Source organism: Gastrolobium bilobum, unplaced genomic scaffold, assembly GCF_033153095.1.
Source record: "Gastrolobium bilobum isolate Gb01-03AN ecotype WA unplaced genomic scaffold, APGP_CSIRO_Gbil_v1 utg20715, whole genome shotgun sequence".
NCBI classification, from domain to species: domain Eukaryota; kingdom Viridiplantae; phylum Streptophyta; class Magnoliopsida; order Fabales; family Fabaceae; genus Gastrolobium; species Gastrolobium bilobum.
In genome coordinates, this window is record NW_026896837.1 from 9487 (window position 1) to 27823 (window position 18337).

At 34.2% G+C, this 18337-nt stretch overlaps 1 protein-coding gene across 1 annotated transcript; it reads left to right on the forward strand.

Annotated features, from left to right (window-relative positions):
• The first annotated feature begins 3613 nt into the window (after positions 1–3613).
• On the forward strand, positions 3614–6260 carry LOC133302267 (receptor like protein kinase S.2-like). Its single transcript, XM_061502022.1, has one exon. The coding sequence runs from the start codon at positions 3614–3616 to the stop codon at positions 6131–6133; it is 2520 nt and encodes an 839-aa protein (XP_061358006.1). The 3' UTR covers positions 6134–6260.
• Positions 6261–18337: the final 12077 nt, after the last annotated feature.

Sequence of the window (18337 nt, forward strand, 5' to 3'; positions counted from 1 at the left end):
TGAGTTAGATAATCAACAAACCGGACTTGTTGGTTTGTTCAAATCAGGTTAAGTAAAGTAAACTGCTAGTTCGGTTTCTGTTTGGAATTGTCCATGTTTGGTGGGTACGTTCTATACTGATTTACACCTACTTTTTGGTAAGTGTGTACGGGGTTTCACTGTTAGAGGAGTCGGCCTTATAAATTCAACCTTACGAATCGTTTGGCGTAGGAGAAATTTTTTTTGATCTCGGAAAAAAAATTTGCGGATAAATAGTTAGCAAATTTTTTTACGGGATAATTTGCAAAATGATGTTTGGTAGCCCAAAAAATTTGACAGAAAACTTGGATTAATTTGAGTAACTATATTTGGTTGATTATAAAAAAATGATGGGAATCCTTACCAAAATTACCAAATTACCCATACACTTTCTCTCACCCCTCTGTTTATATCTAGGGTTAAGGGTGTTTTTGTCTTAAAAACTTGGAGCCATTTTCCCCCGCGTCAGCAATTCTTTTTTCCACATTTTCAATGGCAAAGTTCAACAATGTAAAATGCTGGCAAACAACTTGACTGCAAATTGAGTTTCCAACGGACAAACATTTCTTCTCCCTACCAAACACAGCAAATTATTTTTCCATACCACACTTTCCATGGCAAAAAAAATTTTGACTACGTACCAAACGCCCCCTTAACAGTTGTAGTGTTGCACTTTCTTTTTTGATCATTTCATAGGAAATTGATTTTATTGATAGAGTAAAACATTCATTATATTGAATAAATAAACTTTTCATAGAATGTTTTTAATGTATACACCAAGTACCAACTGAATTATAAAAATTGTACAAAAATAAGTTAATTGAATCCAGTAAGAAATTGAGTTCCATGTTTTTGAAAATTTATCATCTTTACATAAAAGTAATATATCACCGAAAAACTTTTTTTAATTGACACATAAAAAACAAAAACAAAAATTTATCACTTGTTAATATGTTCATTAACCCATCACTGATAAAAATCGCCTCAAGTTACTTCTTTGTGACCAAATTTGTCTCAAATTTAACTCATAAAATACTAAACTGAATCTGATTTTGCTGATTGCAAAACTAAAATTTGAAAACTGATAGTGATATGTGAGCAACCTAGAGTTTTTATCTAATATTTTTTTAGGAAGATTATATTTACTATCTCTTTTCGCTTGTAACCTCTTATAACTAAATCTTAATTATTGATTTTTGTCAATATGATGGTGTGTCATTTTCAATGAAACTTTTGTTTTTCCTAACTTTATGAAAAATATAAAATATAAAAAAATACCAAAAATACATCAAAACGTCGTAATTTTATTAAAAATGACACAAAATTATATCATTTAAAATGACATATACTTAACTATTTATCTAAATACTCAAATAGCATACCTTCTATTTTTATTTTTATTTTTGGTAAGTAGCTGACAGTGACATCTGTTGAAAAACAGCCGAATACAGCCAAAACTAAGTTTAGTTTTTTCATCATTTTCATTATTTATTTTTTCTTTCTCCTCTTCATGCACTTTTACTTTTGCCACAAAAAATCTATTAACGTCAGAAAATGAGAGGGCTTTAGCTATGTTCACTGATATAAAATTCATCATATATTACTTAAAAAAATTAAAAATTCAATGGGACATCTAGGATTAAATGTATGGTCCATTGGTTTCTTTTAATTTATTTATTTTTATTAAATTCTTTGATTCATTTTAATTGTACATATCATAATTATTAATTGGTCCTTTTTTTGAATCATATATTTCTTATTTATTTTACTGTTATGACTTATGAGCGAATATTAGCACTACTCATAACACACACACACACACACACACACACACACACATATATATATATATATATATATATATATATATATATATATATATATATATATATATATGATCATTTTACATCCTTTCATGTGAAAAATAAACGAAAGTAAATTAAACATGTACGTCAAGGTGACTAGTTGAATTTTCCGTAAGTTACATAAACATGCTTAAGATTTTCAAATAAAACAAAAGGAACTGTGGTTGCACGCAATATGAGTGAAAGAAAAGAATAAAAGCTTATATCACATGATCTTATATCCATTCTCATACAAAATCGGTTAATTTAAATTACTAACTTAGCTACATATTAAGTTTATATTTATAAATTATGTGTTATGTCATTATTTCAATTATCAAATAAACGACAAAATGATGGAAAGACATGATTTATTAAAAGGTTTAATATTTTTCATGTTCTAAAAAATAATTTTATCTTCTTCACACACAAAAAGTATGTGCACCCCACACATAGGAGATAAAATTAACTCTAATAATATGAAAAAATTAGAAAATTAAATAACTTTGTTGGAATAAAAAATTATTGGAAAACAAAAAAACATACATATCTCGTTTTTAAAGGAGAAAAGTAAATAATCTTCAAGTTGGTGACGTCCTTTCGGACGTGGTAGGATCCATTTAGCATATGGTTGGCTCATTTCAACGGTGCAAACTTAACGCGTTGAATAAGACCATAGACGTCCCATTAACACTTTCATTGTCATTCGTCATCACATACCAAAACTTCAATATCTTCTTCTAGAGGAAATCCTTTTAAATATTTTCATGTTTTAGAAAATTATCACATTTTTAATTTATAGGCATCTTTATCTTCTATAATTTTAAGAAAAGAATATCATTTAATATGTTGATTGTATTTAAAATAGTTTAGAGTGTCAATAATGGTTAGCATAACTAGTCGAACCAGCCCATGTTAGCAGCAATTTGGGTTAGATTATAATATTTCTCCTATTAGTAGATGATAGTTGTTTTTCATGGTATCAGAGCCAAAGTGATAATGGTGTTAAGTTCAATTTTCATCGTCCCATGTTTCAAGCCGAAAAGATTTTTATGTAAGACATGTAATGTAAAGAAGTAATTCAATCCAAAAGTTTAAGCTATTGGTTGAGAATATTTTTAATGGTTTATATTATTCTTTAACACGTTCTCTCTCTCATACGAGAGCCCACTAGGCTGATAGGGTGGACAATGCACCGGCTATCTATCTATTCTAACAAACTTCATAAGATTTAATTAATTATTAATTAAATGAGGAGCGATGATGATGAAACACATGACACAAAAGCTCTGATTTCATGAAAAGAATTAATTTAATTTAAAAGCTTAAGTTGTTAGATAATGTTATATTAATGGTTATAATATAAAAACTATTTATGAAACTTTACCTATTACTTTGAGTTTTTAGGTTAGATGACGGAGCGTGGCTTTCCCTATTGGAAATGATCTCTTAGAAATAATTTATATATATGTATTTCATGATTTATTTGTTTTTATTTTTTATTTTTTGAGTTTCCAGTTAAAATAAATATGATTCTGTCTACCAAAAAAAATAAATATGATTCTTACATTGAATTCATTTATTACGTTCAATCACCCCATATATTATCAATAATATTCTACCATTCCTCCTTGTAATTTCAACATCTTCACACTACAAAACACCATTACCATTGACATTACCAGCTCCATGTCCAAATAAATTTTTTTGCTTTCTCATAAAGCTTTCATTCCCCCATACCCAACACAACTATGCATCTCACTCACCTCTGCATTATTCTACCCTCAGATTTTGATGAAATAGAGGAACATGAACTGGCTCATCCAACTCCACAAGCCAATGAGATAAAACAAGTTAAGGCCAAAAAACAGCCTCAAGGGGCATGTGGAGGAAAAGTTGTTGCTTTCCTTCATGGTTCTATGACTAGGTTGCATGACTCAAAATGGGGGAGAAGTCTTTGCACACATGGAGCAAGAAAAACCAAGCACAAGAAGAACTCAATTGTGTTTCATGACATGGATGGTGTACCACTCTTTAACAAGATTGGGAGGGACAAAGAAAATCCAAGGATTTTTGGGTATGCTGAACTTTATATAGGATCAAGGGGTTTCTCTGAAGAAGAAGTTCTTGGCAGTGGAGGGTTTGGGAAAGTGTACAAGGCTGTTTTGCCTAGTGATGGAACATTGGTTGCTGTGAAAAGCTGCTTAGCAGGGAAAAGGGTACAATTTGAGAAGTCTTTTGCAGCAGAATTAGCATCTGTGGCTCATCTGCGCCACAAGAACCTTGTTAGGTTGAGGGGTTGGTGTGTTTTTGAGGATCAACTTTACCTTGTTTATGATTACATGCCTAACCTTAGCCTTGACCGTGTCCTATTTCGTAGGCCTGAGAACTTGAAGGAAGAGCCTCTTGGTTGGTTAAGGAGAAGGAAAATTGTTAAAGGCTTGGCAGATGCATTGTATTATCTACATGAACAGTTAGAAACTCAGATTATTCATAGGGATGTGAAAACCAGCAATGTAATGCTTGATTCCCATTATAATGCTCGGTTGGGTGATTTTGGTTTGGCAAGGTGGCTAGAGCATGAGCTTGAGTATGAAACAAGGAAAACATCAACAAAATTTGATCATTTCAACTTGGCTGAGACAACAAGAATTGGTGGCACAATTGGTTATTTGCCCCCTGAAAGCTTCCAGAGAAAAAGCATTGCTACCTCCAAATCTGATGTTTTCAGCTTTGGGATAGTTGTGTTAGAGGTGGTGTCTGGTAGGAGAGCTATAGATCTTACATACCCAGATGATCAAATCATTTTGCTTGATTGGATTAGAAGACTATCTGATGAAAGGAAGTTTGATGATGCAGGGGATTCAAGGCTATTAAATGGTTCCTACAATATTTTTCAGATGAAACATTTGATTCACATAGGCCTTTTATGCACACTCCATGACCCAAAATTGAGACCAAGCATGAAATGGATTGTGGAAGCACTTTCTGACATCTCAAGTAAATTGCCACCACTCCCTTCATTTCATTCACATCCTATGTATATCTCTTTGTCATCCTCATCTGAGACTAGTCCAAGCAGCACAAGAGGCACTGGCTCAGGCATAGACAATGCTAGCAATCATGCTTCTTCCAAATATGTCACAGCCAATGGTGATACTGTGTATGTAACTGCTGAAGCTGAACATAGAAACAGTGGAATAAGATCTTCTAAGAGTAATAGCATGATTCATCAGCCACCATTTCCTATTGTTGAAACTCCTAGGGAGATATCATACAAGGAAATTGTGTTAGCCATTGATAATTTCTCAGAGTCAAGAAGGGTGGCAGAGCTAGACTTTGGAACTGCATACCATGGAATCCTTGATGGCCATTACCATGTCATGGTGAAACGCCTTGGCATGAAGACATGTCCTGCATTGCGCCATAGATTCTCCAATGAGCTAAGGAATTTGGCAAGACTTCACCATAGGAATTTGGTGCAACTTAGAGGATGGTGCACTGAGCAAGGAGAGATGCTTGTGGTTTATGATTACTCAGCAAGAAAAATTCTTAGTCACAAACTTCACCACCATCATAACAATGGTAGTAGAAATGAGTGTTCTGTCCTCAAATGGCATCAAAGATACAACATAGTGAAATCACTTGCATCTGCACTTCTTTATCTGCATGAGGAATGGGATGAAAAAGTCATTCACAGGAACATTACCTCTTCAGCAATCTTTCTTGAACCTGATATGACCCCAAGACTTGGTAGTTTTGCTTTGGCTGAATTTTTGTCAAGGAATGAGAATTCTCATCATGCAATCACTGACACTAGCAAATCAGTTCGTGGGATTTTCGGCTACATGTCACCTGAATATGTCGAATCCGGTGAGGCAACCATTGCTTGTGATGTTTATAGCTTTGGTGTGGTGGTGCTTGAGGTTATTAGTGGACATATGGCTGTGGATTTTAGGCAAAAAGAGGTGCTATTGGTAAAGAAGGTTCGTGAATTTGAGATGAGAAAAAGGCCATTGCATGAATTAGCAGATATAGGACTAAATGGAGAGTACAGTTACAAAGAATTTATGAGATTGGTAAGGTTAGGAATTGCATGCACTCAATCTGATCCAAAATTGAGACCAAGCACTAGACAAATAGTAAGCATCATTGATGGCAATGACAAATTAATCATGGGAGAGAACATGGAGAGCATGGAAGAATGGAGAAGAAGAAATGCTTGTTCTTTGTCTCTGGTTAAGAGAATCCAAGCTCTAGGAATACAGTAAAAATTTGCAGAAGAAACATAATGGGCACTGATAATTTGTAGCGTAGAGAAAGCTTTTTTCTTCTTTGTCTCTTTGTGCTTCAGCTATTATTGTGCTTATTAGTCATGCTGTATTGTATATAACATAGAGAAGGTTAATGTATTAATATATTTTCTGCTAAAGTAGTGCTCATTTTGTACTTTCTTTTACATATACATAATTTACATATATATAATACTTGAAAAAAGGTATTCTGATATTATTGAATTGTGTATTAATCTGATTCAAAGAGGTCTCTATTTATAGAGACTAAAAAACCTAATTCTTGGCCTAATGGGCTTGGCCCAATACAACAAATACTAATAATAATAAAAGACCTAATATTTACAACACTCCCCCTCAAGCTGAGGAATAGATATTTATCATTCCCAGCTTGCTAGTAAGTTCTTGAAATCTGTCTGAAGGAAGTCCCTTTGTCAATAGATCAGCTAATTGACGCCCAGTGGGAATGTATGGAGTGGTAATCAACCCGCTATCAAGTTTCTCTTTGATGAAATGGCGGTCAATCTCAATATGTTTAGTCCGATCATGTTGAACCGGATTGTGAGCTATACAAATAGCGGACTTATTGTCACATAGCAGCTTCATAGGTCCCTCACATTTTATTTTGAGATCATCAAGTATAATTTTCAGCCACAGTAACTCACAAATGCCTTGAGCCATAGCTCGAAATTCAGCTTCTGCACTTGACCTGACAACCACATCTTGTTTCTTACTTCTCCATGTCACTAAGTTACCGCAAAGAAACATGCAATAACCAGTGGTAGATCGACGGTCAGTCACGGATCCAGCATAATCAGCATCAGTGTAGACTTCTAAAGAGAGATTGCCATCACGTCGGAATAACAATCTTGTACCAGGAGTAGCTTTAAGATACTGAAGAATTCTCTCTACTACCTGCATGTGTTTCTCCTTTGGATCGTGCATAAACTGACTGACAACACTAACAGCATAAGCTAGGTCTGGTCTAGTATGAGCCAAATATATCAATTTCTCAACTAGCCGTTGATATTGTCCTTTATCAACTGGAGGACTCTCCTCTTCGTAGCCTATCTTGTGATTCTGCTCAATAGGAGTATTAGAGGGTTTACACCCGAGCTTTCCTGCTTCTTTGAGAAGATCAAGAACATATTTTCTCTGGCTGATAAAAATTCCTTTCCTTGAATGAGCTACTTCTATCCCTAGGAAATATCTCAGTTTTCCAAGATTTTTGACTTCAAACTCAGAGGCAAGCCATGTTTGCAGAATCTGTTTCTCCACAAAATCATCACCTGTGATAATAATATCATCAACATATACAAGGAGCACAGTAAGCTTCCCATTATGGGAATGCTTGAAGAAAAGAGTGTGATCTCCTTGACTCTGTCTGTAACCTAAGGTCATCATAACCTTAGTAAACCTTCCAAACCAGGCACGAGGTGACTGCTTCAATCCATACAAGGCCTTTTTTAATCTACAAACTTTATTTTCTCCTTTCACAGAATCAAAACCAGGCAGGATTTCCATGTAGACTTCTTCTTCTAACTCACCATTGAGGAAAGCATTTTTCACATCAAATTGATTTATATCCCAATCGTAATGGGCAGCAAGGGACAACAAGACTCTCACCGTATTCATCTTTGCAACTAGAGCAAATGTTTCTTCATAATCAATGCCATAGATTTGAGTGTAACCTTTGGCAACTAATCGAGCTTTGTATCTCTCAAGAGTTCCATCAGAATTATATTTCAGGGCATAAACCCATATGCACCCTACTGTTTCTTTCCATTAGGTCTATCAATAACCTCTCATGTTTTATTTTTCTCCAACGCATTCATCTCCTCTTGCATGGCTTGAGCCCAATTCTCATCTTTCAAGGCTTCATGTACTGATTTTGGGATTGCAATAGAGTCTAGTGCTGAAACAAAGCTTTTGTGCTGCACAGAAAGATTAGCAGATGAAACAAAATGAGAGATAGGGTATTGAGTACAAGAGGGACAGGAGGAACAAGATTTCTTAGGACAAGATCTTTTTCCTTTTCTAAGAGCAATGGGTAAATCATCAGAATTAGTAGTAATGGGTAAGTCATCAAAAGTATTAACATCAAGATCAGAAATATGAGATTCAGGACTTACTAGTGGTTCAGACGATTGAGGTTGCTGCTGAGGCAATGTGGTTTGTTTCCTTCTTTGATATACAAACTCAGGTGTCATAATCTTCCATATCTCTGGTGAACTTGATATATCAGTCACAGGAGGATCACTCATAGGAGGACCAGACACAGAAGGAACAGGAACAATAGGGACAAGAAGAGGATACACTGACACAGGTAAAGGAGTAGACACTGAAGATTCAAAGAAAGGAGGTGATGAGCTCTGATACCATGTAAAGAACCTTGAGGTCACCATCCCAAAAGCTAGCTCAAAGGGTAGGAGTGCCCAAGGCCTTATAAACTCCACATTAGTTGCTCTTCAACCAATGTGAGACTATATATCTCAACGATAATTTTCAATGGCACAAGCAGATTGTATATATCTTTGTCATAACAATTGAAAGAAAATGAAGGAAAATATTCAAATTTGAACAAATTGAAGGTTATACACATTCAGCACAGTATAACATGAAGTATCCTTCCAATTTGATGTAAGTATTCATCCATTTCAATCCCAAGTCCCAACCTTTTTGATGAAACCAAAGTGACCTTCCAATTCTTGAACCAGTTAATATCTTCTGATCAAGTACAAATTCTATGAACTCCATGCAATACTTTTTGCTTTCAATTTTAATAATGGCATCCACAGCTTCCTTCACCATTTAGAAATAGAACTTGAACTAGTTGCAACAGTTGCACCCTGATTTTCTCTTTGTGGCCATTACCCATTAGCACATTTTTCTGAGTATTATATACACCTTGTCCAATGTCACGAATTTGGATGCTCCGAGAACACCACTCACTTGCTACTCCCTTATCACAAATAGAGACAGTAAAAAGGGAAAATAGAAAAAAAAAATGAATAAAAAGGAAAGAGGGACCACCAAATTTTTTAATGGTCCTCCATCACTTTAGATTTTCCCCTCTGAGACAATTGTGTTGAGTATTATATTTTTAGGATTTAGTTTGTGTCCTTCTAGTGACTTACATAGAGTATGACCGGTAGGGGTGCTAAACGAACCAGGGGCCTTTTCGTAAAGAGCTGGGCTTACATGTCTAAAATTGGTTGTTGGAACCAGGCTTGAACTTATATAAAAGCTCGTTTAATAAAAAGGCTTCAGGCTTCAATTCCAAAGCTCGGCCTTAAAGCCTCTTAGGCTGGCCCCTGTATACTAACTTTTATTTTTATTTTATGTTGTTTATACTATTCATAATAGTCATCTCTCTCTCCTCAACTCATTTCACCCCATTTTATTGGTTAAACAGATCTTTTGAATGGTTTTGTTCTATATTATGCTTTTTTGGATATACATTAAATTTGTGAATCTTTGTGAAATTATTAGTGTTGTGGATCATATATTTTGTTTGAATAAATTTTTGTTGTTTTATTACTTTTTTAAACAGGCTAACATGCTAAAACATGCTTATATTTTTTGTCAATAAGTTAGGTCACAGGCCGATAATTATATTTATAATAGGTAACAAGCTATGTCAGGATAACACATTTAAACACAGACGTAGCCTTTTAAGACCAAAGCTCAGCTCGGCTCGGCCCGTTAACACCCCTAATGACCGGTCATACTCTGTGTAATTCTGAAAAGTTGTTGTTTTTTTTTTCACTTTACACGTCAGCGATGTGACTGAGGACAGAAAAAAAAAGTAACTCTTCAGATTTACACAAAGTATGATCGGTCATACATTGTGTAAATCATCTAAAAGGACACAATTTCCCATATTTTTATCATACGTATTGAGTTTTTTTTTGTTGAAAAAAAGGGAAAGAAAAACAGAAGTCAAATTATCACTATTAATTATAAATTTCACGTTTTCGAATTTGAAGAATTCCAGATTGCGTATGACAAATAAGAATTATTTGTGATGTTGATTATTATTTGACTCAATGAAATTAATAATTTCTAAGATAATAATAATAATTACATCATTTACAATCTTGGTTATTAGATATTAATTATTATCTAGGAAACACAGACACGTGTTTTTTTGAAAAAAATGTGTATCCGACACGCGGATACGTTCGGACACGCGTCTGACACGCGGTTGACTTTTTAGGACACGTTGACTTGAGAGACACGCGAGTTTGACCGAATCCGACACGCGGTCAATGTATATGGACACGTTTTGGGACAAGTTTTGGCATTTTAAAAAAAATAAATAAAATTACAATTAAAAAAATAAAAAAATAAAAAATATTTAATAAAAAACAAAATGTCTGGAACCCTATCGTCGTCTGATCCTCTCTCGCGCAGGTTGCTGGTCCGGGTCTTCTCTTCTTCGTCGTCGGTCGTTGGTCGTCGCCGGTCGTCGTCTACTTCTCCGGTCGTTGGTCGCCGTGTAGAGCTTGAAGAAAAATGGGGACCCATGTACATGCTTCTTATGTACAGCCATGGATACCTCCCTCTGGTTTTTGGGTATATGTTAAAGACACAAGTTTTGCGTTTATTTTTACTTTATTTTTCTGGTTGTTTTCACTTGGTAAGTTGTTAGTACTTTCACTTTGCAACACAACATTTTGATTTAAAGAGAGCTTGTTTTTACTAACCTATTCTGCTAGTGCTAGTGGCCCCTCTGTTTTTTCTTTTTAGTTTACTATTCTTTAGGATCAGTGATTTGGTCTCAGACTGCATATAGATCTGGGGTTGTCTCGTTTGCGTTCATGGGATGATTAAAGTTTGTATCTTTCCTCCATTTTTCATCGTGGAGTTTCACTTAGTAGTTGAAATGAAAAATGGAGCCAGAAAATCTGCTCCTACCTTTATGAGTTTCACCTGTATTATTCCATTTTGAAAAGCTTGGAGAGCAATGGGATTGCGTTGCCTATGAAGGGTAGCACCAAGGATGGGCCTGGGATGAAGCGCTTCTTGAAGAGGTATGAGATCTGTTCTAGTAGGGATAAAGTATTTTGGGATATACATTATTATAACACGGACACGCAAATATCACTCCATACTTTATCCCAAGTTTTCTTTTTTAGTTTTTGTTTGTTTTTATTTGTAACTCTTCAATTATTATAATAATTTTTTTATCTTTCTACACTCTACACTCTTGGAATGTTCTATTTTTTTTTAATATTTACGTTATAAAATTTGAATATTTGATTAGTGTATGAGTTATTATGAGTTGCTATATGTATTAAATGTAAATTATATTATATATATTAAAAATATTATTTAATATCAAAACGTGCCCCAACGTGTCCAAATATGACTTTTTTAGAATTAATGTGTCGGTGTGTCGTGTCGTGTCGTGTCCCGTGTTCGTGTCCGTGCATCATAGATTATTATTTGTGAAGTATATTAATATTTATGAGGAATAAGAGAATTGGGTCAGAGAAGGACTGAAATTTAGGACAGATGAGTGCGATTGTCACGTGAAAGAAGGATGGTCTCCCTAGCCCCTTGACGAGACCTAGTGTAATATTATTAGAGAAATATAAAATTATTAATATAGTCTCACTGGTTTATCCTAGCCTCATCCAATGGTTTAAATTTTTGGTTTAAAATGGTTCTTTATATGGTACCAAAGACTTAGTGACCAAGTGGTCACGAATTCAATTATCAACACACCCCCCCCCCCCCCACTTTATGATGAAATTAGGTGATGTATTGGATTATGATTTTAAAAGATTATTTTGAGATAAAAAATCTTAAATATTTTAAAAGACTATTTAAAATTAGAGATATTTTAAATACTTTTTTAAAAGACTTCTTTTACAATCAAGATTTCATTAGATTGGATTTTAAAAGATTTTAATAGAATTTATAAGATTTGAAAGGATGATATGGATTTATAAAATTTTAAAAAACCATATGAATTTTTAACAAACATTAAAAATTACAAGAGTCAATAAAAAAATAAAGAAATGCAAAAGTAAAACCTAATATAACTTTCTCAATCAATAAAGTTCATGATAAAATATTGTTTGAAATTTTTTGCAATTGATCTTGTAAACCTTAAGGTTTTTGTTCTACGTGATGAGAGTTTTCTAACTATATATCATATTCATGTTTTCATTGAGTATTTCAAGAAAATTTTGAATCTGAATTTCTGGGTTTTATTACATGAAAGTTTAAAAAATTTCTCAAAATAATTTCAATCGATATATTGAAACCTTAAATTTCTTTGGGGCTTTGAAAAATATATTTTTAGAGATCTATTGACATAAAAATTCATTGAAATCATTTCTTATAGCGAAGGAATTTCATTCATAAATATTTTGTTATGAAACATAGAGTTCATATTATGAAAGTGTCAATTTTTCTTTAAATCAATCTTGTTTCATTGATGTAAAACGAAAATTGGTTTGAAGGTTTTTGTTCCCCTATTGTTTTTCCATTATTTTATGTTGTTTTTAATACAAAAATACACATAGTTGCGTGCTAAGAAAAATCCCAACCAGTAGCTTGAAAAATCTTTTTTAAAATTCCAAAAACTCTAAAAAATCACTCAAAAAACTTCTGTTTTTGAGATTTATTAGATTAAAATCTTGCTGGGTTGTTGTTTCTGTGTTGTTTTGTAATGAAAACCGCTCAAAAGTCTACTATTTTTGAGATTTGACGAAGCTCCAATGGCGAAACTCAGTTTCGAGCAGATCGACCCGCCAAAGGAAGAAGAAAACACTGCAATAGAGAAATCTCAAAAAATCCTAGAGGCTAGGGTGAGATTTTCAGAGAGACATCCTATTTATATTTCTCACTAAAAAGTCTCACGAAATCCACACCAATAGAAAATCCATTAAAATTGTTAGATTTTTGAATATCACAAGATTGTTTTTCCTTTGTTTAAAATCCTGATTGAATACCAATGGATTTGAACGGACTCTAAAATAATCTTTTAAAATCCTAATTGAATATCACATGAATTTTTTTTCAATCCTTTAAAATCCTAATTGAATACCACATGACTTTTTTTTCAATCCTTTAAAATCCTAATTTTTTTTCAATCTCTCAAGAAACAAGGAAAAATCATCATTATCCTCTATCTTCCATCACTTCACCATAGAAACAACTTAGAGTTTAAGGGTTTAGGAGAAGAAAACTCTCCCTTGGAGCTGCGAAAATTCTGGATTTGTGCTAAGAGGAGGAGTTCTCCATTGTTGAAAGCTTGGGTTACCTTCATCCACTTATGTTAAAGCTCCTAAGGTAAGGAAGCATGACTTTTCTTTAGAAATTCATTAAAATTATACGATTTAGGTTATGGAAATTAAGTGCTCTTATGATCTATGAGTCAATTGAGGAATCCATGAGCAGAAATTGAATGCTAGGCTAATGGGATAGTTAAGTTTATGCTTTAAAGGATATAAATTTATGTTGGTTGTTGTTCTGGCCATCTAACACGAAATATTCGAATATGATATCCCGATATGGATATGCTGATATGATATCCCGATATGGATATCCTGATATTTTACTATTTTGGGTTAAATGATGTTTTCCCATATAGAATCTTTTTAGTAATGATATAAGACCCTAAAAAGGGTTAGTTCAAAACCAACCTACTATAATGTTAAGTCTCAACTTGATTACTCATTGCTTAAGGTTGTTGGAAAGCCTTAAGTCTTATAAATGTGAGGAAATTAATGTTGACTTAAATGTGGTTGACAAGGGTATGTTATTAATTGATTTCACATCTTAGAAATAGGTTATGATATTGAGAAGCTGGTGGTTTTTACCTCTTGGATATAAAGGGTACATTGGTGGACATAACTTCAAAAGGTAAGCTTTCGGTCTAAGGTTAATCCCCTATACGTTCTACCAACTCCGTAGGGAAGGTGGTTTATGTATATGGTTGTGATGGCAATTGAACTATGATAAAATGCAAATTATTTATGTTGCTTGTCTTCCACATAAGATGATAGTTCCTTATGTGAAGCATAGAATGATGGTTCCTTATGCTTGGCATAAGATGATGGTTCCTTATGCCTAGTATAGGATGATGGTTTCCTATACCTTGTATGTTGCAAGATGATGGTTCCTTGCATAATGCATACTAAATAGATTCCCTGGCTAGTGGGACTGATTGTTGCATGAGCATTCCAATGATGGTGTGTTGATCGGAGGGATGTTTTGATTGTTAGTGATGTACAAGCACATATATATATGTATGTATGTATGTATGTATGTCAGTGGCGGACCCAGGAAAAAAAATTTATGTCCGCACAATCAGTGGCGGGGTTCGGGGGCAGCGCCCCAGAATTTTTTTTTTTATATAAAAGTTTAAATTAACGCTTGAACCCGCTCATAATCTAGTTGCTTCCATAACAAGCTGCAGACAATAGTTTGACCAATTATTTTCCCCCTAAATCTTATCAATCCTTCAAAACAAATATGAGAATATACTCCAGTACATCCATACATCATCATTCTATTTTGGGATATGTTATTTTACCTAACATTTTTCTGCCTACCTTTGCCTACTACTCTCCAATACCGTTAGATCAAAATCTCAAGAAGAGAGAAAAAGATAAATGTTAGTTAAGATTCTGATCTAACGGTGTTGGAGGGTGGTAGGTAGAGGTAGGCAAAAAAATGGTAAGTAGAATAACTTATCCCTTCTATTTTATAGTGGTGAATAAAAAAGTTAACACTACCTATACAGAAGTAAAACAAAATCACAGTGAAGGTCTCGTCTCTAGATATTAACTTATTTGAGAATGTCAGACCTACAATCAATCATCTCTTTTTATAAAAATAAAAAAGGAAACAAAGGATGAAGAGAACGTGGAAATGAGTACGTGACAAGGGAGGAAGAATAAGTTTTTTTTCTAATCAATGTGCGTTGTTGCGTTGTTTTAATCATCTTCGTACGTTGTTACGTTGCTAACTAATATAAGAATAAATATCCTTTTTGGTCCCTAAAAAAAATTTGGTCCTCACTTTAGTCCATTATAAAAAAAAAATTAGTCACCTGATCCCTATGGACCCACTTTGGTCTTTCTGTGGGACTAGTGTAGGTCTTTTTTGAATTTGTGATGGAGCACGATTTTAATTAAATTGATCTACTTTAAATTTTTTAAGGACCTCGAGACTAATTTTTTTTTGTAAAGGACTAAATTGAGAATCATGTTTTTTGTTAGGGACTTAAAAAATTATTTACTCCTAATATATATATTGAATCAAGAGACAAATAACAATCTACAAAAAAAAAAAAAAAAATTAAAATCAAAAAGTTTATGACCGCACTTGCGGGCATTTGCCCGCAAGTGGGTCCGCCAATGATGTATGTATGTATGTATATAGCTTTAATATTTCTACAGTGAATGTAGATATGTTATTTACATTCACTCCCAAAATGATGATGTTTTGGGTTGAAAGATTAAAAAATTATAATGAGAAAGACTATTATAACCCTGAAATAAATTATAATTACAAAAATACCTTGAATTCCTTCCCAAAACGACGTCATTTTGGGCTCAATGTAGATAACTTATTTACATTGATTGCAAAAAAAAAAAACCCTATATATATATATATATATATATATATATATATATATATATGACGTATTATATCTTATTGTTGTTGTTATACCTGAAAAGAACTATGGGGTAAAGGAATCCTTCAAGGACCCTTAGTTTACTAAGATATTTATCTCACCTCGTGTGGCGATTATATTTTAGGTACCCAGGTTTATGGAGTTGGATCTTCTTTGGGCGAGGCCAACCTAGATTATGTTTCACAACATAATATTTTGGATTACTTTTGTTTAACGTGTAAATGTAATCTTATTTTGAAACCATGTAATGATGATGTAAAGAGGAACTTAGTGTATGACCATTCTTATTTTATACCATCTATGGTGTATAATAAGGTGTAGGATATTCATCATGCTAGTGTAGTTATTAAGTGCCTAGAGATATAATATTTTGTAATCCTTAGCGTTATGGACCCATATAATGGGCCCGTTAAGTGGTAAGCCCAACAAGAGGCAATCTAAGATACTGATTGATATTAACAAAGGATAGATATCCATCAAGGATACTAATCCTAATACGACAGCATAGAAAATAGGCCTGGGCCCTCACCAGAGGCACCAAAGGCCCATCCACACTACCCACAAGTAACCTCTATAAATACAAGGTAAACCCTAAAGGTACGTGATGCTCTCCGGCAAGTGTACCGATCGCACAAGTAATACAGTGATAAGAAAAGTATCGTCTCCACAGGGATTGGAATCGAATATCAAATAATTATCCTTTTAAGATGGAAGGAGTTCAAATAGGTGTGTGAAATTCGTTGTTGATTTGAGTAAAAATAAGACTAAGAACAAGAATGTAATTTTATGGCTTTTATGATGAAAAGTAAAAATAAAAATAGAGATTGATTTGTAAAAGTATGAGAAAGCATTGTAGCTAGAGTGCACTCACCAAATGATTCCCGCTTTTTACTCTGGATTGATTTACAATATTCATTTATATAATTACTCAGATAAATTATTATCTAAAATTATTCAGTAGTTAACCCTCAATTTCTTGCAAGATTAACCCTTTAACCCCAATTGGAACCCCAATTCCTTGCAATGTTCCTCATGGCATTAAGCAATGAACTCAATAATTTAAGCATCTGCAATTAAATATACATCTATTCCAAGCATGCATATAAATTTTTATCCTACCCCCTTTCGAGATCAAAACCCCAATATTCCTATCTAGGGTTCTAACCCTCAAACTATCATCAACTATTAGATTGATCAATTCTAATAAAGAAGATATAAATTACGCACAAGGTAGAGATAAAGATAATTATATAAACGAAGAATTATAAACCAATCTGTTGTAACAAGGGTTCACATAAGGTTCGTGACCCTAACTACAATAAAAATGCACTAGCCAACCATTATCATGGCTAAAAATTCAACATAATCTGATAAATGAAAATGGGAAGAAGATGATGAAATAGATTCTTGCCAGACTCTCCCTCTGAGCATCCTATATATATACCTCGCTTCTTTCTTCCAAAAATACCCTTCAGTCAACACGGTCTATTTTCTCGCAAACCGTCCTGGGTCTGCGCCAGTGTGGCGCCAGTCCGAGCCATAGTTCTGTCATTTGTAAAAACACGGTCATGTGAAATCGTAAACCGGCGCTGGTTGGCGCCAGTGTGGCGCCAACTTGCGCTAATTTTCTAGAAATTATACTGAGGAGCACGACGCCATCTTGCGCCAGAGTGGCGCCAGCTTGCGCCAACTCTCTGGAATTTGGCCCAAGGTTCACCCGTGTGGAGTCACATCAACAAGCTTTTTACAATTTTGTAGTTTTCCCTTCTTCTACCTATATAATCACAACCAATAGGTGAGGAATATCATTGATATGGAAAGAATCAATATAGTAAGCAAATATGTATATAAATTGCTCTTTTATGACTCAATTCTTATCAATTTCAGCTTAGAAAACTACATCTGCAAGAGGCACATCAGTATGTTACGCTCTCTCTTTCTCTCTTTTACTGTTATGCTGTCACTGTGCGCGCACACACATCCCATTGGCTAACGCCGTTATAGTATTCTGTGCACAGTGATCTGCTTGACTCAAGAGTATCTCATTCATAGATACCTTGGAGAGGGCACTAGTATCTCATTCATTGGTGTGGAGATTTAGACGATCGAAAAAGCACTTCAGGACATTTGTTTTTTATGGGTGACACGACGTTTACTTGGCTTTCAAAGAAACAACCGATCGTGACGCTCTCGACATGTGAAGCTGAATATGTGGCAGCGTCTTGGTGTGTATGTCTTGCGATATGGCTCAAAAATGTTGGGCAAGTTGGAGCAACAACAACTCAGTGCGACTGTGATACGAGTTGATAATAAATCGACAATTGAGTTGGCAAAGAACCCGGTGAATCATGAGAGAAGCAAGCACGTCGACATTCGCTTTCACTTCATACGAGATCATATGAAGGAAGGAAGTGTAGAATTAATACACGTGGCAAGTCGGGACCAGCTCGCGGATATCTTCACGAAACCGCTACTGACGGCACTTCTTGACAACTGCAAGAAATTGATCGGCATGAAGGATG